This window comes from Lacerta agilis, chromosome 8, assembly GCF_009819535.1.
Source record: "Lacerta agilis isolate rLacAgi1 chromosome 8, rLacAgi1.pri, whole genome shotgun sequence".
In the NCBI taxonomy this organism is placed as follows: Eukaryota; Metazoa; Chordata; class Lepidosauria; order Squamata; family Lacertidae; genus Lacerta; species Lacerta agilis.
In genome coordinates, this window is record NC_046319.1 from 1,855,346 (window position 1) to 1,878,191 (window position 22,846).

At 48.2% G+C, this 22,846-nt stretch overlaps 1 protein-coding gene across 3 annotated transcripts in view; it reads right to left on the reverse strand.

Moving 5' to 3' along the window:
* Positions 1-17,697, reverse strand: part of CNNM4 (cyclin and CBS domain divalent metal cation transport mediator 4) — an 81,307-nt gene extending 63,610 nt beyond the window's left edge. For 2 of the 3 annotated variants that reach the window (XR_004427233.1, XM_033159016.1), the window contains exon 1: positions 16,361-17,697. Coding sequence is in view for 2 of the 3 variants with exons in the window: in XM_033159016.1 (XP_033014907.1) it covers positions 16,361-17,633 (1,273 nt within the window). In the remaining variant the exon portion in view is untranslated. The remainder of the gene's footprint in view (positions 1-16,360) is intronic. The other variant, XM_033159015.1, reaches the window with a different exon arrangement.
* Between the last annotated feature and the right edge of the window lie 5,149 nt (positions 17,698-22,846).

The window sequence follows — 22,846 nt, forward strand, 5'->3', positions numbered from 1 at the left end:
CTGAGTTGCTGGAACAACTCTGAGTACAGAATTTATTTAAAAATAACTAAACCACAAAGCAAGGGCAGAAGGTCAAGCAACACAAGAGAGAAAGCGCCGCAGGTGTACCTATGAACACAAGATCCAATCCAAGGAAGAGGAGAGCCCATCAACAGGGGTGTGACTCCCTCCTGGCAAGCTGCCGCTGGGTGAGGCACATGAGCAGGGCCAGATCCGCAGGGTAAATAGGCACCTCAAGGAGAAAAATCATTTTCTGTAGTGAAGGAGCCACACCCAGGTCTCCACTGTCAGATTTGCTAATGAAATCCATTTTCTGTTTACTTCAGCTTCATTCTGGAGTGTCCCTTTGGGGAAAGTGGTGGTGTTGTTTCAACTAAAATGGAGCTTTCCTTATTCATTTAATGAATTCAAAAGATTGTTTTACTTATTGGACGTATTTATCCAGCCTTTCTTCGTGAAGGAGCCCATGGTGGCAAAATGCATCCTTAACAAAACAACCATAATCCCCAAAAAAGCAATCTAAAAATAGTTTAAACATTCTAAAAATAGTTACAGTTAAAGCATTCTAAAAACATTTTTTTCCTTAAAAAAAATTGTCTCATCCAGTGATCTCAGGGTTGCCGGGAACAGTGTCCTTTCTGCTGTCAAATCCCTGGGAACACAGGAATGTTCAAATCCCTCCTGAAAGGCCCCTCCCACAGACCGCAGGGTCTCGGGCAGCAGATCTGGGAACTACTTTGGAATATAAGAGGCTACCTTGTACCAGGTCAAACCACTGCTCCATCTAGGTCAGTATTGTCCACACTGGCAGGCAGCAGCCCTTTGGGGTTTCAGACTGGGGACAGTTTCTGCCCTAACTGGAGATGCCAGGGATTGAAGCTGCATGCCAAGCAGATGCTTCACCACACAGCTAGAGTCCTTCCGCCAGCAGAGGCGAGCGGAAGATACTGGGAGCTGCCGGGGTTATAAGGAGAAGACCAGTAAGGGTTTCTGACTCCCAACTGTTTTAATTGTGGCAACTACAGTGGAAAAGCCCCTGATGTTGGGAAAGATGGAGGGCACAAGGAGAAGGGGACGACAGAGGACAAGATGGTTGGAGAGTGTTCTCGAAGCGACTGGCATGAGTTTGGCCAAACTGCGGGAGGCAGTGAAAGATAGGCGTGCCTGGCGTGCTCTGGTCCATGGGGGTCACGAAGAGTTGGACACGACTGAAAGACTGAACAACAACACAGTATAAAATGACTCCCCACCCCACCCCCATTAAGCAGCTCAGGTTTTCTTGGACAAGAGGACGGTAAAATCATTTCTGATACAAACCCATACTGCAGGGCTAAGTACATGCTCAGAGGCACTCTCAGAGGCTAGGGGTGGGGAACCTTTTTCATCCAAAAAGCCACATTCCCTTCTCAACAACCCTCCAGGACTTCCTCAGAGCAAAACAAGTTCCCTGCCCCGATCTAAGCCAAAGCATAATCTGCAGGCTGCTCACAGCCATTGGCTCATCTGCACACCACAGGTCCAAGAAAAGCAGCATTGTGGTTGCCCACAGTTAATGGTGTCTGCTCTCCACAGGAGCAGATAAAACTCAGGCTGCCAGCAAGGATGCTGGACTCTTTCCTGTTAGGGACCACAAGGGAAGCAAAGCCAGCTGAATGAGTGGGGGAGGGGCGGATTGGGGAGGCTCTTAAAAGAGGAGCAGCGTGATTCGAATGTGTGTACAGAGCCTTAGACCACTGGGCCATCTAAGCTGTCTGTCTACTACGTGGACAGCTCCAGGGTATCAAGCAGCCCTAGCTGGCCCTTCATCACCATCATTCCCATCATCCCTGACCACTGGTCCTGCTAGCTAGGGATGATAGTCCAAAAACAACTGGAGTCACAAATTTGGGAAACACTGGTGTAAAGCATAGGCTGTGCCAGTGAGCTGGAGCCCTCTGTAAGACCAAGTCAGATTTCAGTCCTCATAATTCTAAATGCATTCTAAACAGGAACATAGTAATCTGCCTTGTACAGAGTGAGATCAATGGTCCATCTGGCCAGAATGGTCTATCAACTAGCAGTCAGATTTCAAGCAAGGCTCATTTTCCTGGAGGTGTCAGGCACTGAACCTGGGAATTTCCATGTGCGAAGCAGACTTAAGCCATGGGGCAACAGTCCCCTGGAAATATCTCCTGGGAAATTCATGATGGAAATTCATGGTGGGAGCTGTGCAAAAGGATCATTCTAAAACTATTGGTTTGCCTGTTTTTATACAGGGTTACATATTTGGGCTATAAACAGAAAATCTAATTGTAAAAATAGCTGTCCCCTCTTGGCCCTGCCCAGAGGAATCCAGCTCAATCTGAATCATCACCCATCACAAAGATAATAGACTCGTAGAACTGTAGAGTTGGAAGGGACAACGAGGGTCATCTAGTCCAACCCCTGTGTTATTCTATTAATGCAAGAATGTTTTCCCCAGTGTGGGGCTCAAACCTACAACCCTGAGAGCAAGTCTCATGTTCTATTGACTGAGTTATCTACCCCAGCTCCTCCAAGGGCTATGGACTAGAAGTCCAGAGATTCAAAACACTTCCAGGATGCACAGAAAGATCATTCCAGGACATTCCAGGACTATCTGAAAAGATATTGTCACACCCAAGGCAGAGGCACCGTATACAGCAGGGCTCAGCAAACTTTTTCAGCCGTGGGCCGGTTCACTTTCTCTCAGACCTTGTGGGTGGCCGGACTATTTTTTTTGGGGGGGGGGGGGAATGAACGAATTCCTATGCCCCACAAATAACCAAGAGATGCATTTTAAATAAAAGGACACATTCTACTCATGTAAAAAAACAAACACACACTGATTCCCGGACCATCTGCGGGCCGGATTGAGAAGGCGATTGGGCCAGATCCAGCCCCGGGGCCTTAGTTTGCCTACCCATGGTATACAGAGTTACCCACCCCCACCGGAAGGTGGCAAAATCAGCACAACATATCATGCAGAGAAGCGGCTAGCAGCAAGCAGCCTCCCCTCCGGGGGCAAGTGCTTTGAGCAGACGGTCTGAACCAGAAAAGCCGGTAAGAGAAGCAGGGTCACTGTCACGTAGAGGGGAAAACAACAGCCACTATCAGCCTTGTCCAAGAGGACAAAGTTACGGTAACTGCCTTGAGGGTGGGGAGCCTTGCTTCAGAAGCAGCGATGATAATGAAGGGAGTGTCTCTCTCAGTACACAAACCCCCCCAACTGACCCATCTTTGGCCTGGTACTCGTGACTCTCCCAGGCTTCAGTTACACTCGCTTCCCAATACTTGTGCACACGCCACCTTTGCATTCATATCCCATCTTTTTCTCTCTGTTTGGCAGAGAGTAAAGGAGCACTAAAATGCCTCTGTGCACTGAATTATCTTAAATCCTTTTATTCCTTCAGTTACCAATGAAATGGTTGATTCACACACACACACACACACACGTTCCTCTTGGCTATGCTAGAGGTGGGAACCCTTCAGAAACCTGGTGTCTGAGATGGCATCAGAAATGGAGTTTCAGGTACGTAGCAGAAACCCACCTCAGGCCTGTACAACCCAGAGACAGAGAGGGTCCCCTCAGCTATGTGGTTCTCCAGCACCATCTTCAGACCTATGTCACTGCCAGAGAACCACGCAGCTGAGGGGACAGGGCCATGAGAGAGCGCTGGGCACTTGGCAGCACCAATGATTGGGTGTTTCTACTCTTGATAGGCTTTAAATACGTAGGTGCTTATGCAGGCTCATTACCATTTTGTTGTAATTCACTCTTTGTGGTGGGAAGTCAGCTCCCCTTTGGGGGGGCTGCTTTGCGGGCGGGAATCCGGGTCCTCGCAGCGACCCGGCACTGAGCAGAGGAACACAGCCCACGTCAGCAGGATCCCTGGCCGCGTCATGCCCCCCCCCCCAGTCAATCGGGGTTGTCTGGGGGCATGGCTATGACTGTTTAAATTCCGGAGTGGCTGAGAAAACAGCCTCCTTCTCGGGATCTCCCAGCCCGCCCACCCTCTTTTCTTGCGTGGATTGACTATGGCCTTGCTATGACTAATGTCGGCCACCTGGTTGTGGGGCTAGGTAGGAATTTTTCCACTTGGCAAAACTGCCACTAGCCATTTGGTTTTCACCTACCTAGTAGCAATCGTCACAACTTTGTAAGGTTAGGCATTGGGTAAGCCTTATTATGGGAGGGGAGGTTGTTGCCTCCACCTGCCCCTCCCCGTTAAGGGTATCCCATTAAAGGGACCCGGGGGTGTGGTTCCTGTCCGAAGCCTGGGCGTGGGCTAGGGCCATGCCACAACCCCAACTGTGACCCTGGGGGTGCTCTTAATTGATGTATATCATAAGGCTCGCCTTCCGGTGGTTGACCCTTCCTGCAGTCGGGCAGGAGTCAGGATATAGTCTTGCTTCACCCAATTGCCTAAGCCAAACTGCTCACATCTGTAACCAGTAAGTTGTGGCCTTATTTATCCCATTAACCCAATATACTTGTGTTTGTGTATTTATTTCGGAGGGGGCTGCGGGGCCCGTGGCTTTGCCACGCAAGTGACACTAACTCAAAGAAACCTAACCCTTGTTCCTTGGAACATACAAGCTCCCCCCCCCCTTTCTCCACCCACCGCAGAAACCAGCATCCCTTTCTCTCTCAACTACTATTTGCAGATGTGTTGCAAGTTTACATTTCCCAGCTTGACTCAGCATAAGTTGCCTGGAAGGTGGGCAGTAATTTTGCAAAGTTACAAAAAACAAAAACCCAACCCTCAAAGTGCTAACTCACTTAATTTTCTACAGGCTGCAGTTATTGCCGATTTGCTGTTGAGCAAAGTGGAACTGATGTTCGGCTACAAGCAAGAAGACTGAAACCACAAGTTTTGCCTGAACATACAGTGCAATACTGAGTGGTGGTCACACAGGGGACACCAGCAGGTGAAGGGTAGTGCTCATCTCCACCTACTGGGTCATCACCATTTAGCACTGGCGCATTTAGCACTTCCTCTTGATGCTGAGGAACTTTTAGCTGCAGTTAAGTTCCTCCACCCACACTCCTCGCTGCCCCATATTGCCTGAGGCCAGTCTTAGCCAGGAAAGCATTACACCAGAAGACAGGTTAACATCCGCCATAATGTCAGCCATAGTTCCTTCTTAATCACATCTAGAAGCTAAGGGGTGGTGTTACCCAGAAAACCTGAATAAACCATGACTTGTGGTGATGTTGATGTAATGCTCATGGACAACTAAAATCCAATCAGGAAAAAGATTCGTGGAAGCAAAATGTAATTCTTCAAGAAGGGTAACAGCTCACTTGTAGAGCAGGTGTTTAGCATGTAGAAGATCCCTGGTTTTTCTTGGTTGTCTTAATTAATTGTAAGCTGCCCTAGGAGTTTTCGCAAAAGCCAAGGGCAGGGTAATTAAAATATGTTAAGTAAATGAGATGCTTCTCACCAGCAGCTCAAACTGGTACAGTTTTTAGCTACCTCATTTTGTGTGAACTAGGCTTAGGGCACCACACACAAAACATACATGCTCTCGTTTTACATTTTTGGGACCCTAACAAACTCTTGGGGATCCTGTTCCAAAGTATCACATTTCCACCCCAGCAGGAAAGCAGGAGCTAAGCTCATTTGTAACAGGCACCAGCTCTGGCAGGAGCCAGTTTAATCCTATATCCTTCAAAACATGCTTCTGAAAGGGGTTAGCAGCAACTACCCAACTAGACCCATGACAGCTGCAGTTCTTTTCTAAGGGCAACCAGAAATGGCAAATCTTTTCAGCTTTGCCAAGAGAAGAGGAGAGTATCCTCAGATCAAAGAGCTCAAGTCCAAACCTTCCCAAGTGTAAGCAAGATGCAGCAAAGGTGGCCTGTAGAGAGTGAAGGAAGTGGACGGGAGATTTTGCTCCATTTCTCTCTCTCAAAACACAGACGTTCTGGATTGTGCAGGGAGGCCACATCCACATTGTATGTTTAGAGCACTATGATACCACTTTAAACAGCCACAGCTTCCCCCAAAGACTCCTGGGAGCTGTTAAGGGCACTGGGAGTTGTTCAGTGACTCCTCTTCCCCCTCACAGAGCTCCCAGGATTCTCTGAGGGAAGCCATGATTGTTTTAAGGGGTATCATGTGCATGGTGTGAATGTGGCAGGAAACAGGTGGAAGGTTGAGTTGGGGGGGGCAGCGTGTTTGCACACTATGACTTATTTGTCCATCTAATCCACAGGAACTAGCCACTGGGTCAGACCAAAGGAGGCACATTTAGTCCAGCATCCTGGTCTCACAGTGGACAACCAGGGACCTATATGGACCCTGAAAGCAGGAACCGAGGGCAAGGGAGGTTCAGCTGGCACCTGCGTTCTACACCTTTAAAGTGTTCCTCTTTCACCAGGACTTTGGCTGGTTGACATCTGATGCCCTTTTAAAATGTGGTGTGGAAGGGGGGCTTTGTTTTCATTATGTATTTTCTGTTTTTTATGTTGTGACTTTATGTTGTAACCTGCCCTGAGATATAAGAGTAAAGGGCAGTATACAAAGTTAATAAACAAATAAATAACAATAAAATAAATATCCCAAAATGTGATAGAACTGTATTTATGTATGCCACAGCAGCAGCTAGAATTTTGATAGCTAAAAACTGGAAGACAGAGGAACTACCAACGATTGAAGAATGGCAGATGAAAATGATGGACTATATGGAACTTGCTGAGATGACCGGGAAACTCTGTGACCAGAGGGACGACGCAGTGGGAGAAGAATGGAAGAAATTTAAAATGTATTTGAAAAAATATATTAAGATTGAAATTTAGAAAGAACTTGGAAGAAATGTTAGACTGCAGATTTAGAATTATGTTAAGTGTTAATGAAATGTGAAATAATGAATTAAGAAAATAATTTAAGAAATAGATAAGATTCTTTGGAAAAGATGGTTGGTACAATGTAAAGAAATTACTAAAGATGAAGGACAATGAATGCAGGAAGGGCAGACGTGAGGAAGTCAAGCAACAATGTTAAGGAAAGAAGCAGTTTTTAACAAATATTTTTTTGTTTTTCATTTTTGTATTTTGTATAGTTTTTGTTTCTGTATTTGTGGTGTGTTTGTAGTTGTTGTATTGGTTTATTTTATGTGTTTTGTTGATGTTTTGAAAAAAGTTAATAAATACATTTTTTTAAAAAAACAATAAAATAAATAGCCACTCTCCCCACTTGTGATTTCCAACAACTGGTATTCAGAGGCCTTTAGTGCCTCTGGAGGGACAGATCTGAACCAAGTGCCTGTGGGGAGCCATCCTTTTAACCTCCCACTCCATACGGAGCAGCCTTCTAGAGTCAGACCATTGGGTTCATTGAAATCCACACTGTCTCTACTGAGTGGCAGAGGCTCTGGGGACTTCAGGTGGGGCTGTACCTGGAGATGCCGTGGACTGATGCATATTGTGAGGGGGGTAATGCAGTTTTCTTTGCCCCCTTTTTTTAAATGCACAGATTGCTGCAGAACCAGGGTCCTGCTGATTTATGAATGGAGGTGTGAGGAGCAGGTTCCGCAGCTTGCCAGCAGGATTGATCAGCCTCTCAGAAAGGAGGCTCCCAGCATAGCAGGAATAGCCACAGAATGAAAAGGCAGCTGGCAGCGTCTCCCTGGAAGGGTCCCAAACCGAGGGAGAGAAATCAGGTAGAGCAGAGGATGGCTTTGAAGTCAGGGAAGCCAGAAAGGAGGAGAGCAGAGAGTGGGTGATACTGCAAGAGAAAGAGGCTGGAAGAAGGAAAGGAAGGGGCTAAGGTTGATGAGAGATGGGGCTCAGCAGGTGGCCTCTGAAAGTAAAGGGACCCACAGGGCTCTGACTATCCTTGGGACTGGCAGAGGGGGCAGGGCCTGGCAGCATGCAGAACTGCTGTGGACCAGAAATAAACTTATCCGTCCATCCCTGCTTGTCAGCCCTCAGATGCAACAGGTGAGCAGGAGGCTGAGGAACCCACCCATCTGGGCAGTAAGGCTGGCTCTGTGAGGCTCCGGTGGAGGTAACATGGCCTGCATGTGCCACACGCCCTCCAGCTTGGGGTGGGGGTTGTGGACAGGGCGCCTCAAGTTCTCAGAACACTCAGGGATCATCAGTCACTGAAACTCCCAAGTTTCAGTGAGCAGCACAGAGGCAGCACTGCACTGCAACTAGGAGCACAAGCCAAGAGCCCCTAGTTCAAATCTTGCTTCTGGCACCAACTCATACTCTTGCCAAGTGTGCACCAGGGGGAGGGGGGCTTGGAAAGGAGAGGAAGGCAGTGACCTGGGGACCTGTACCAGCCAAGAGGCAAGAATCAGAGGCAGAGGAAGGTTCAGAGCTGGAGGAAGAGGCAGGCCAGGCAAGTGCCTCCCCACCCTCTCCTGCACCATTGTGTCCCAGAGCCAGGAGAGAATTGAAGCAGGAAGAGCAGAAGCGGCTTTCATGAAGGTGTCGTCTTTGGCTGCATGAACTCAGCCCATTGGAGGAAGGTACAAAAACTGGTGGAGGGCGAGGGGTCCCCAGTTGCTGCAACTGCTCCTTAGAGTGTGGACCTGGTGGCCTCCAGATGTTATTGGCAGAAGCTCCCATCCTGCCTGACCAACGGCAGTGCTAGTTGGGGCTAGTTTAGGTTTGGATCCAACATCTGGAGAACTCCATGTTGGCGACCCCTGCAGCAAGCCATCCATGAGACGGCCATTTCTTCTGTAGTGAAGGCAGTCCAGCTCTGTGTCAGCCAGGTTGGCCATGGGTCACAGCAGTGACAGGAAGTTCTCCTCAGGTGGTTAATGCCTACAACTCAAGGCAGACACAGCCCTAGGCAAACAAGACCTGAAAAGCAGAGTAAGGTTCATCTCCCCTGCCACTCCCAAAACAGCACAGAGATCAAGAGAACCCTGCAGAGCCACAGTCCACGAAACAACGACTGAGGCCTTGCCCTGTTTGCCTATCAAGTACCCTCATTGGACAAGCCAGAAATTCAAAGGATGCCTCTCCAGATCTGCAGGGTGGAAGACCCCAAAAGACCACCCTTCCTGAAAGTAGCCACCTCTAACACCAAACAGGGACAAGGGTGTGTGTTGTTCTTTACCAACACAGTTACAGGTGGGTAGCCGTGTTGGTCTGCCATAGTCGAAACAAAATAGGAAATTCTTTCCAGTAGCACCTTAGAGACCAACTGAGTTTGTTCTTGGTATGAGCTTTCGTGTGCATGCACACTTCTTCAGAAGTGGTATCTGAAGAAGTGTGCATGCACACGAAAGCTCATACCAAAACAAAATTTTAAACCTTTGATTCCTAGAAGGATTCCTAGAAGGCTATCTCCTCCCCTAATAGATATAAGGCTACAAACTCACCTATTAGTAGGAAACGCCAGAAAAACACAGCAAAACTTCTTCTAAGGTGAGGTGATACATAACGTTGTACTTCACATGCATACAATTTAATGGAAGAATTGTAACAGTCGTTTTCTCTATGATTTACAGACACTATATCCTTCTAGGAATCAAAGAAACAGACACCATATATATTTTTCATATACTTCTATCATAAAAAACAAGGTAAGGAACCAAATACTATGAAAAGCCACTTTGGTTCATCTTAAAACTTCCTGTAATAATAATTTTTCTGATGTTGTTGAATTATGACCTTTAGTGAATGATACTTTAAAATTTTGTTTAAACCTTTGATATAACGCGTTTGATGTTGTTTAATAATGATTTTGTAAAATGTTAAATTCTGAAACTTGATGTACACTGTGCTATTTAACATTATTTGATATTGCCAGCTGAAGAAGGCTTCCATGCCGAAACGGGGCCCTGTCCTGGTCTCCCTGGTTACATCTGACACGTATTTGAGAAGCCTTGACAACTGTATCTAGAAGACTTCAAGGAAAATTTCCATATAAAACTTATTTTATGTTTAAGACTGTAATTCTTTACAGAATGGATATTACATTTGGAATTACTTACGAGTAAACGCATGCTTTTTGGTTAAAACTTTAGGCCAGAGTTCTTATTTGGATTCATTACAGTGTTTTTTCAGATTGTAAGCATGAAGGCAGAAACTGTGTTATTATTGATCTCTGTAAAGAACTTTGAGTGACTTTTCAGGCTGAAGTGGGGCAAAAAAAGCTTCAAATAAATAAATGATTTTATTTATTTGTATCCCACCTTGGAGTTTTGAACCAGAGTCCCTAGCCAAAGGTCCAGCACTCCAGCCACTCTACCAAAACCAGCACCCCAAATTCTGTCACCCTCACCTTGCAGCATGATAGAGCCATCTCTAGCTGAAGCCAGTGTGTAGGATCTGGTCTCCCAGGACATATGCTGCTCCTGCCTTCAGAGATTTAAAAATCCTCTGCACTGGTCTTTTTCTTTCCTCCTGCAGTGCTAAAAGGGCAGCAGCTGAAGGTGCGAATATATCCCCAAAGCAGTGCTTAATTCTTAGAGCCATTCCTCCCTGGAAGCCATTCCTGCCTGTCACAGACACTGGGAGAGGGGACTAAATGTGGTTCGTTCACTGGTGAGGGAATTGTACTCTGCACATGCTTAATTGCTCTACACCTGCAGTATTATTTTCACAGGCTTCAGGAATGCATGTCTGCATTGAAAGATATGGGGCCTAGCTTTCGCTGAGCTTTGGCTCAAATTAAGCTCTGGATTTCCACAGCCATTGTCTCTTCTTGTTTTCCCTCATCTCTTGTTGATGTGCCCTCCGGGCTGGGTGAGCTTTCGGGCGCTTGTCACATGCTCCTCCCATCGATTTACAGCTAGTGAACTTGTCCTCTGCCTTTTGCCAGTGCTCCCCCACCCACCCACCAGCCCGCAGAGGATATTTGCTCCTGCGGTTTGAGTAGATTCTCAGTTTCGAGTCCTCCTTAACAGCTCATTTTTAAGTGCTTGGTTCTTGTACCAGCTAAATGCTCCCAGACAAGCTGGCATCTTTTCCCAGAGCTATACAAAGACATTTTGGTGTCCAACTTGGAAAATCCAAAAGGCATCCCTCCACATCCCAGCTATTATGGGAATGAAGCTCACAGAACACTGGTGGCCCTAGGACCACAAATGGAGAACCTCTGTAGTAATGCTCCAATCAGACTCTCTTCTTGGCACTCCAGCTCCACCAACTCCCCCCCCCCCCACACACTTGCTTTTCTGGCCACGGCTACTCTGTCCCACTTCCTTTAGCCATCCTGTCCCTTGACCAACCTTCTTAACCAGTGTTCGAAACTCCCATTGTTCTAGGCACATTTTGTGACAGGGAATTTCATTAGCTCAAGCAGTTTCTGAGTTCTGGGCACAGTACTGTGCCTAAGATTTCAGATTACGGTAATACTGCAGAGTGGAAGGAAAGGAGGACCTTTTTCTGCCTCCCCACTTCCAGCTACTCTCTGAAGACTGCAGAAGAGACCCTCTTAAGAATATTAGGGGGGTGGGCAGGGAAAGGACTAGACCATGTGAAAAATGAACATAATATTTTAGCTGCAGTTCATTCATATTCAGCTTTGTATTCTTGTTATAAAAAGCACGCCCAGACATTCCATTGTTGCACCCGTAACATTGGTTTAAGGTGCCATTTACCGGTAGCTCCTAGCTTTCATATCTCAGCTTCTAACAATGTTCTTAGCATTCCTCTCTCCTTGCCTCCAAACACGCACCCCTCCAGACCCTAGCACTGCAACTTTAAGCACTGTCTTCTATCTGCTTCTCCTTCAGGTTCCATGAATGACTGTGGATCCCATCCTTCAACTCCTCTGGTCCCTTAAAAGTTTCCATATATACCAGGACCAGTTCCCAGTCTCCCAATCTATCCCTGTGTGAGGTCTCCAATCCCAGTAAAACTCACAGCTTTCCCTTCTCTCACCAAAGTTGAAGTGCAAGCTGTTTAAGTCCTTTGGGAATGGAACATTTCCAGCTCAGACCATCAGTGTCAAGGTCTTCAGTCTGCCACCAAGTACAATATAGACACAAAGCTTCTAAAGTCTTTCAGTCCTAGGCCTTTGAAAAGAAGCAGAATCTCCCGTTCCTTTAGGGAGCCTTTCCGGTGACTCAAAGAGATGCAGCAGGAAAAGTTCAAGAGACTATACTCTCACGCAGAGGGTCAAAGCCACCCATGACAGATTCTTGCATTTTAAGGCAAGAATAGCCAACACAGTGCCCTTCAGATACTGCTGGGCTACAATGCCCATCAGCTCTGACCATTGTCCAAGCTGATTGGGACCACTGTTAGAAACTTAAATCTAGGTTACGGTTGCCACAACAGAATGTCTATTCGCCAGGAGGTTGAGACATGATGACCCTTGGGGTCCCTCCCAATGCTACAATTATACGATTCTATGATCTCAACTACATTGCTTGACTGTAGCGCTTGCTCTTCCAACAATTCACTTGTTCCAGTATGCAAGGAGAAGAAACACACACAGTGGAAATAAAAATGGTATTAACTATGGACTAAGGCAGATTTTTAAACTGTGGTCACCAACCTGGTGCCCAGAAATCTCCGCAATTGGTCCCACTCCAGCAGCAAAACGTGCCTGGTGTCTGGCTATTTTCGAACACTGGTTGGGGCAGGTGGGAGCTGCAGTCCAATTTCATCTGGAGGGCTTCTCAAGCACCACAAATCTAGTGACTGCTGGATGATCTCAGCTTTTAGAGTAATTCAATTAGGAGAGAAGCTTAGTACAGTGGTGCCTCGCAAGACGAAATTAATTCGTTCCGCGAGTGTTGTCGTATAGCGGTCGGAGGAAGCGCGGTTTTACGGGGGGGAATCGCAAACAGTTTTTGTTTTGCGAGTCACCCTTTCATTAGCAAATGCCTTTCGTCTAGCGAGTTTTTCGTCTAGCGAGGCATCCGTCTTGCGAGGTACCACTGTATATCACAGAAACCTGGACCTGTGGTTTTGCTCACCTGGGCAAGCCTTGGTTACAGCTCATGGTTTGTTTGGAGAGAGCTAACCTATGAGCCAGGGTTTGGATGACACGCTGAGCTAAAGCACAGCTTAGCGGAGCTCAATGCAGGAACAAAGTAGCCACAATATGTTCATCATATTAAGCCATAGGTAAAGGTAAAGGGACTCCTGACCGTTAGGTCCAGTCGCAGACGACTCTGGGGTTGCGGCACTCATTTAGCTTTACTGGCCTAGGGAGCCAGCGTACAGCTTCCAGGTCATGTGGCCAGCATGACTAAGCCACTTCTGGCGAACCAGAGCAGTGCACGGAAACGCCGTTTACCTTCCCATCGGAGCGGTACCTATTTATCTACTTGCACTTTGACGTGCTTTCAGACTGCTAGGTGGGCAGGAGCTGGGACCGAACAACGGGAGCTCACCCCGTCGAACCGCCGACCTTCTGATCAGCAAGCCCTAGGCTCAGTGGTTTAGACCACAGCGCCACCTGTGTCCATGGTTAGGTGCAAAATGGGCCGAGTATATATCAGAGGACTGTGCTGTTAGTCCACATCCTGTAGTTCTGCATGAGTCACAGATCTCAGTTTGCCTCTTCATTGGAAAGAAGTGGACACAACAGGCATCTTCCTTGGAGGGTGGGCAATTCTGCATCATCTCTGCATCAGCAGTGACAGAATGAATGACCAAGTCAAAACCAGTACTCAGCAAAATAACTCCCCAGCCATACAAACTAATTAGAACAGAGGTGATGGTTCACATAGAAGCAATGGGTAACCTCTTCTGAGGGCATGCCATCACAGCCAACGCAGAAGCAGTTACTCACTCCCACTGGAAGGTGGCAACTGGCAAAGTCAGTGCAATGCATCATGCAGAGAAGCAGCAAGCAGCCTCACCTCTGAGGACAAGTGCACTGAGCTCACCCAAGCCTTTAATTGTTTTTTGTTTTTGTTTTTAATTTCAGTGTTGATGCATTTAAACAACTGAGTATTAATTTGTTTCTCACTGCATCCATAGCACCTCTCTCAGGGCACACAGTTTAGAACAGGGGTCACCAACCTAAGGCCCATGGGCCGGAAGCAGCCCATGGAGGTCATTTGACCGGCCCATGAGCCACCCCCAAACCAAGCCGCCCGCTCGCACACTGTGCTAAAGCGGCGCAGTGCAGTACAGGAACTCGATTCTGCAGTGCTGGAAATTGCATCTGCGCAGACACCGAAAACCGTGGGCGGGCACGTGATCCAACCCACGGAGGGATCTCCACGGGACAGATCTGGCCCAGGCAAGATAAACCTTGCTGACCCCTGGTTTAGAACAACTGCCTACAACAGCCTTTGCCAAGCTGGTGCCCTCCTGATGTTTTGGACTACAACTCCCACCATCTCCAGCCAGCACTGAGTGAAAGTTGGTCTTAAAGGCAATCTCCTTACACCCAAAGGAGGTTTTCAGTGTTTTGGCTATACAGTGGTGCCCCGCTAGACGAATGCCTTGCTAGACAAAAAACTTGCTAGACGAACGGCATTCGTCTAGCGGAAGCTGCCCCGCAAGACAAAAAAGTCAATGGAGCTGCTTCGCAAGACGAAAAATGTTCGTCTTTTTTTTTTCGTTTAGCGGAGTGTGGCTGTCATTGCCGCTTCGCTAGACGAAAAAACCGCTAGACGAAAAAAATCGCAGAACGAATTATTTTCGTCTAGTGGGGCACCACTGTAAAAGGTCATTGCCACATTACAAACATTGCAATGGCATTTAACCACATCAAAACTCCAAAGTAACTTTTGAAACCTCAGCTAGCTTGCTCTTCACCCACAGACTCGGTGCAGAAAAGGGCAGAGGCACTTCCTTCAAGTAGGAAATGAAGAACAACAAAGTACAAGTACATACAGACTGAGTAGTTTCACTTTTTTGGCAGGATTTCAACCATCATCCCATGAGGCCATGTTCAGATTGCAAATGCAGGAAGACATTCATATGAGGGTAACCCCCTCCCCAGCCAAAGGTAACCTTCCCCTTTCTCCTTATTGATACATGTCAACATGTTTAATTGTTGGAAACAACAGCAAAACCAAGGTGCAATCTTCTTGTGCTGAACTCCTTTGAAATGAGGAGAACTGGTGCTTGTGGAGGAGAATTTCCAGGTGCGGCGTGTCTTTATGATTCATAGAATCATAGAATTGCAGAGTTGGGAGGGACACTGAGGATCATCTAGTCCAACCCCCTGCAATGCAGGAATCTTTTCCTCACGTGGGCTCAAACCCATGACCCTGAGATTAAAAGTCTCATGCTCTACCAGCTGAGATACCCTGTGGGCCTCGATGGAGCTTTGCAAAGAAATCAAAACATTACTGTATCCTCCAGGAGGGAAACGGGGGTGTCTTTGCAAAGCAACACACAGGTTGAGGCTTTAGCAGTGTGGCTTTAAGAGCTTCCAGCATCACGCAGGGTTGACTTCATCTTAACATCTAGACTTCCTGGTACTCCTCCAGAAATGGTTGGAAAGATCCCTTTGGCAATGAAAGTGTATCAACAACTCTAAGAACTGAAGCATATTAAATGGGGGGAAACATCACAGTAGTTAGCTGAATTGCTGAGGGCATCCAATATACCTGCCCTCCCCACTTATCAACTCTCAAAGCTTTTAAAATATTTTTTCCTTTGCAACTTAGTTTCCCAAGGCCCAGATTCTCAGTGATTCTGGTTTAAAGCTAGAGAAATCAGCTGTAACTTCTTAGCCTTTCACCCAGCTAATCTGCTCCAAGGCGGGAAATATCTCATTTCTCACTTTCATCCTATTTGATCCCTGTTAGCTAGTTACCCTACATGGAAAAAAATGTACATACAATGTAACCCCCCAAAATGAGCTTTCAAGACCTTGTTTCAAACAGATCTAATGTTTGTGTGTGTGCATAAGAGAGAGGCTGTTTTATATTAGCATACAACGGATGGGGGTGAATAGCATTATCCCACTTCAGAGTTTTGCTGATGCTAAAATTGAAGATCATTGTTAGAATGAAATGTCAATTCCGCTTTTCTGTCTATAAGGCCGTTAAGTCAGCCAAACTTACATCTGAGTAAATCCATGTGGGACTGGACTACATAACCTGTTCAAGAAGACAACCAAACTCAGCCCATTCTAAATTCAGCCTCTTCCCACACTGCTGTAATTTGCAACATGAGAATGTACATGAGTGTTATACAGACATTCACTGGAGACCTGTGACTGATTGAAATTCCTAGGTGAGAATACACTAGGTAACAAACCCAGGTTTCCCATATTAATGCGTGGGGTGGCCCTACAAGGGCACTAACTTTGTCAGTCTAGTATTAGAGGCACACCCTCCTCCCTTCCATAGAACTGGAAGGAACCCCAAGGATCATCGTCCAACCCCCTGCAACACAGAAATCCTGCCCACTGCCATCCCTGGGTGGGCTCAAACCACCAACCTTCTGGTTAACAGCCATCTGCCTTACCCAGCTTGAATTCCTCCAGCATGGCATCCAACTTGGTGTCATGGAAGACAAAATGGACAGGGTGGTTGTAGAACTTAGTGATAGTCTTGAGGGTGGTGCAGTCATCAGGGTCTACAAAGGCCAGGTCCTTGACGTAAAGTATATCCACAATGTTGGACCGCTCCTCCTCAAAGACGGGGATACGAGTGTAGCCACTCTCCATGATCTCAGACATGGTGTTGAAATCCAAGATGGCGTCACTGTTGATCATGAAACAGTCGTGCAGTGGGGTCATGACAGTTTCCACTGTCTTAGTCCTAAGCTCCAGGGCCCCTTGGATCATGTTCAGCTCCTCCTTCACCAGGTCATTGTAAGGTTCCGTCACCTTCAGCATCTCCACCAGCTTCTCCCGATTGTAGACCGTGCCAATTTCTTGACCAAGCACACAATCCAGGAGCTTGCTGACGGGGAAGGAGAGGGGAAAGGTCAACAGCATGAAGAACTTGGTGACCACGATGGTGTTGGCCCCCACCGCCAAGCCATGACGGGAGCAGAGGGCCTGCGGGACGATCTCCCCAAAGATCACGATTCCCGTGGTGGAGGCCACAACGGCCCCCAGTCCAGAGCCGATGAGGTCGTCGAGGAGAATGGTGAGAGTGGTGTTGACCAACACGTTGCCCAGGAGGAGGGAGCAGAGCAAGTAGTTGCCCTTCCGGCGGATGGGCTCGATCCGGCGGGCGTAGCGCTTCTCCTTCTCGGTGCCGCAGTTCTGAACGATGCGCAGCTCCATGGGGTCCAGGGCCATGAGGCCCAGGTTGAGCCCGCTGAACATACCTGAGAGGACCAGGAGGCAGACGATGAGGATCACCTGGAACCAGAGTGGCAGCAGGTGCTTCTTCTCCTCCATCACTTGCAGGAAGGCATCGCGGCCCTCCAGGGGTAGCCAGGGCTGCCCGGGGCCGCTCTGCGTGCACAGAACGTACAGCTTGGACTTCTCCGCCTTGCGCAGGAGCTGCACCGTCACGGAGACCACGGCCGAGGTATCCCTGCTATCCTCGGCGCGCCGGTGCACCACCAGGTCCTGCGTCTTCTCGGGGCAGGTGGCGTTGGCGGCCTCGCCCCAGAAGGAGGCGTTGCCGCCGGGGCCCACCTCGGAGAAGGAGACCATCTCGGAGACGCGGGCGTGCATGCCCAGCCCGTAGAGGCGCAGCTTGATCTCGGTGCCCTCCAGCACCTGGATGGGGGAGAAGTTCGCCGCGTTCGGCGCGGGGAGGTTGCTGCTCTCCAGCCTCATGCCCAGGACCAGGGGCCCCGCGCGGGCGGCCAGATGCTCCTGCGCAGCGGCGCCGGGCGTCGGGCACAGCAGCGCCACCAGCGCCACCAGTGCCAGCGGCCCCCGCGGCAACGCCAGCCCGGCCCGCGCCGCCGCCGCCGCCGCCCCGGCCTCGCCCCCTCCGCGCGGCCGCCCGCTCCAGCCCAGCGCCATGTTAGCCTCGCCCGGGCAGCAGCTCCTGCTGCGCTCGCTAACTTTGGCTCGCGGGCGCTGCGACTGGCCGTGGCCGCCGGAGCGCGCGTCGTCACGGGCTCGCCTCCTTTGCATAGCGCCCGCCCGCCGGGCCGCCAGGCAGCGCCGGGGCGGGGCCGGCTACTTAAGGAGGCGCCCGAGACGCGCGGCCACCGAGGGGCCCCTTGGCCGGTCCGCACCGTCCGTGCAATGGACGCCCAACGCGCGTTGAAGGCGCACGGCTTCCCCCAAAGCATTCCGGGAACAGTAGTGCCCCGTTTGTCGAGCTGCAACTTTCAAGCAGCACCCTGAACAACTACAGTTCCCACGAGTCAGAGGAGCCAGCTCCCATGGTCGGGGGGAGGGCTTCGGCCCCCACAATAAAATATTTGAGGCGGCCGCCCCCCCAAAAAAAGTTCAAATAATGTCTCTGCATTGCATCATGTGATCAGTTATGCGGGGCGGAGCTTACCTAGTCCCACAATATTTTATTCAAGTTGGCACCCCTGCCACTAGCCTTGGGAGGGCGGGGTGGGGGTGGTGGACGAGAATCACGGAATCATAGAATTGTAGACTTGGAAGGGACTCCCAAGGATCATCTGGTCCAACCCCCTGCAATGCAGGAGGCACAGCTAAAGAATCCCAGTCCATCTAGTCTCAGTTCTAAAACTTCCAAAGAAGGCCAGTCCCACCTTCCCAGGTAATCTTTTCCACTGCCGAACAGTTCTTACCATTCGAAAGTACTTCCTATGTCTAGTCGGAACCTCCTTTTTCAGTTTGAAACCATTGGTTTGGGTCCTACCCTCTGGAGCAGCAGGAAAAGAGTTTTCTCCATCTTCCATTTGACAGTCCTTTAGATATTTGAAGGTGACTGTCATATCTATCGCACAAGGCTCTTAATCTCAGGGTCATGGGTTTGAGCCCCACGATGGGCAAAAGATTCCTGCATTGCAGGAGGTTGGACTAGATGGCCCTTGGGAGTCCCTTCCAACGCTACAATTCTACGATTACGTGGTTTCCAGGCCCTTGATCATCTTGGTCACACTGCTCTGCACATGTTCCAGCTTGCCAATATTCATTTTAATTTGGGGTGCGCAGAGCTGGTCATATACTCCAGGTGTGGTCTGACCAAGGCAGAATAGTTACGTCCTATTACGTCCCTTGATCTGGACACTAGACTTCTGTTGATGCAGCCAAAGAATTGCATTAGATTATTTTGCTGCTGCATCACACTGTCAGGTGCTTTAAATACAGGTAGGTAGCCGTGTTGTCTGCCGTAGTCGAAACAAAATAAAAAATTTAAAAAATCCTTCCAGTAGCACCTTAGAGACCAACTAAGTTTGTTATTGGTATGAGCTTTCATGTGTATTTTTTAATGTGCTTTAAATGCGCTGATGGGTGTGCTTTAAATGTATGGTGTTGTTCTACTCAATATTTCAGTCAGAGTTGGAATCAGCAGGAGAAGAGAAGAGGAATGCAGACGTAAATGGGTAGCCTTTTCTTCTGAGTTCTGATGCTCTGGAGGGAAAGGCACTTTGCACATGCTTGGTCTATCATTTGTTCCATTTCACCCTTTAGCTCCCTTTTAGTCATTGAATTGACTTGTTTCATATGCTTTTTGTTCCATTACTGAAATTCTGGAATTAAACAAATGTCTCTCTGTATATTTTATAGATATTTTAGTGTGGCAGCACCCAAACTGGTTCTCCCTGCCTACTGACACCAGGAAGGTACTTTTGCTATATTCTTTTCGGCACTTGTGCCCTATTGGTGGAAAGGACTGAATAATTTACAGGATACCAGTTGGAAGAACTGAGTGTATTTTTTCCAGTTTCTACTTGAACTGCTTTGTAAACACTGGCTGCTTCAGAAAGAAGCCAGAAGGGTACTCAACTTTTAAAAATTTTATGGAATAAAATTAAAAGTGTGATTTTAAAAAATGCAGAAACACTGATGATTTGATTTTATACATGAATTTTTTTGTAGCAGTTTTATCTTGGATGGAAAAGCAGAGTATAAATTTGATAAATACACCATAAGGGGGAGCTGGGGGCAGGAGGAAGATGCACGCGAGAGTAGCAGAGAAAAGGGCCATGGCTTCAGCGCACACATTCTGCATGCAGAAGAATCGAAGTTTGAGCCTGGTATCTCCGGGCAAAGCTGAGAGCTGCTCCTGACTAAAACCTTTGTGACCGGCTGTAGATTGTAGTAAGTGTAGATACTAGATTGACTAATCTGGAGCCCTTCAGATGTTCTGAACTACAACTCCCATCAGTCCCAAACACTGTGGAGTTGTAGTTCAAAAGCAAGTGTGGTGTGGTGGTTGGTCTGTCAGACAAGGACCTGGGAGACCAGGGTTCAAATCCCACTTAGCCATGAAGATCATTGCATGTTGTCATTGGCCAGTCAGTTTCTTTCAGCCCAACACACTTCACAGGGTTGTTGGAAGGATAGAATGGAGCCAGGAGAACCATGTGTGCCACCTTGAGCTCCTTGGAGCAGAGTCTTACTCGGGAGTAATTTTCACCAATGCCCCAGCTAAGCACATGCAGGATAGGGTGTACAAGAGTTCCATCTGCTTTCCTATCTGGTCATGGGAAAAGCAGTTCTCGTGTGCCTGAAAACCCCCACATCACCCTGCATGCAAAGCAGGTGAAATTCAACAGGCAAAGCTTTGCCATCAGCCTGCAGATGCATTGATGAGGGACGGTTGCACCGTCTGCTTGGCCTGCAAGGTACAGGCACCCAGCAGCAGCCACACACTGTGCCTTGTTTGTGGTGTGCTGGGATGGCCAGGGGCCTGTTTCTTCCCTAAATTATCCCTTCACCTCTTTCTTTCTTTCTCTCTGTCCTGCTGGGCCACCTATGCCCATCTGTGGGCCAGTCCCCCCCCCCCCCCCCGTGGACAACCATTCCAAATGCCCCAGAGCCTTTCTTGGGCCCAGGACCCCAAAAGATCTTTGCCTTTACTTGGTACCATTTTTATATCTATTTTAGCCCTGCTTTTAATTATTCAGGAGATTTAGGCTCACATTAAAAAGGTAAAAGGCAATAATGGCAGGGAGATGCATAAATATTATAATTTAATGCAGAAGAACCCCTGCTGTCATTGATCTTCATTAGTGCTTTGTTAGCAGAACTCAAGCTGGTTTCCCACAAGAGACACCTGGCTGGCTGCTGTGCGAACAGGATGGGCCATTGGCCTGATCCAGCAGGCTATTCTTATGTCCCTTGGTCACTGCCTTTGGCCCTGTGCCTTGAGCAGCAGCACAATGCACAGAAATTGAGCAAATGAAGATTTCCTCAGGGTGTCAATAGTGATAGGTGGGAAACTTCATATCCTTAACATATGTGTGTCACACTGCAGAGAAGCCACACTGCCAACTAGATCACATCCCCATTGTAAATTTAAAGCACCCTCACACCATTTTAACAGCCATGGGAAATCCTGGGAACTGCAGTTTGTTAAGGGTGTTGACCTCAAAGAGATGCACTTCCCAGGACCCTTAACAAACCACAGTTCCCAGGATTCTCCATGACTGTTAAAGTAGCATAAGAGTGTACTAAATGTATGGCAGGGATGTGACCTTGCCCTTCTGCTTTTATGCTCACTTCCCTGCCATGGCTTCTTCCACAGAATCTGGAGAATTGTTGTTTTACTGCAGTCGGTGAGAATTCTCCGTTACAGATTCCTAAGCGCTGTGACAGAAATACACTTTCCACTGTCAGACTTCCCTGGGGAAAGGGGATAACTATTTTAAAAAATCATTGCAAATCAGCATTGTGGATATGCTCAAAGCAGATGGGTGGTTTTCTATTTAGGGCTTGACTTGACTTTTTGTGGTTTTGCCTGAGGTTTGCAATTCGCAGTGCAACATGGCAAGGAAAAAGCCCCCCTAGAAAGCATTGCTTGCTGGCTTCATGTTATGGCAACAAAGCAAACCAGCAAGGTCTGTCTGGCAATTTGCCTGGGTAGTAATGCCTGGAAGGCTATAAATATCTTGCATTTATATAGTGCCTTTCATCCCCTGCCCAAGATTTCAAAAAAGCTTTACAGATTGTTAGATGGAGCATACTGACGACGACAGAGTTTGCCCTTTTATGCCTGAAATGCAGCCAGTTTCTTGGGGAAACATGTGGGTTCTTTAACAGCTCAGTAGAACACCATAAGTTATTTAAAAAGCAATTGGGCAGATGAGGCCACTTCAGCTGGTGCAGAACAAATGGAAATCCAGGCATGGTAACTAAAGCAGCCTCTTATATTAGTCAAGTGGGTCACAAGAAGAAAATCTCCCATATCAAGAAATGCTGAATTTTGCAACCTGCACAGCAGAGGTGGGGAATCTCAGGCTCAGGGGCCAAATGTGGCCCTTGCCCCCTCTCCCCAAACCTTGCTCCTCTCTGGCCCTGCTCCACCCACTTCAATGATTTTTCCTGGCTGGATCCTGCCCTTGAACTATTACAATCCCTCTTGAATGCTTAGATGGAGGATGGAGAGGGAGGTGTGTGTAGGAATCTCTGATTGGCAGTGGCACCAGGTGCCCGCTGGGATTGGTAGTGGGGAAGACCGGGAGCCCAACTGTAGGGGGAGCCAGAACCAATAACAGGCAGAGCCAACTCATTCTAGTTGCGTCCCATGACTCCCATCCTCCACCCAGCTCAACAAGTTCAACAAGGGCAGAATGCGACCTCTGTATCCGGCCCTTGAGACTTTCCCCAGGCTGCAGCCGTACCCGTCCTGCTTCACACCCGATTTGAGTGTTTGCACCTGGTTGGAATGTGTCCTGGAACTCTGCTAATGCTTCTTGGGTGCCTGGATGGGGATAGAGAGGGGCACAGGAGAGTGTGTAGAAATGAGCCTACGACTGTACAAAGGTAAAATTTGCTTTAGTTCCTTCACCTGCTCTTGCCTCTTGACCTGTATGGCCCCTGGAAGGTTAGGAATGCAGCCCTCAGGCTGAAAGCAGCCCTCCACCCCGATTTGTAGAATATGTATATATTTG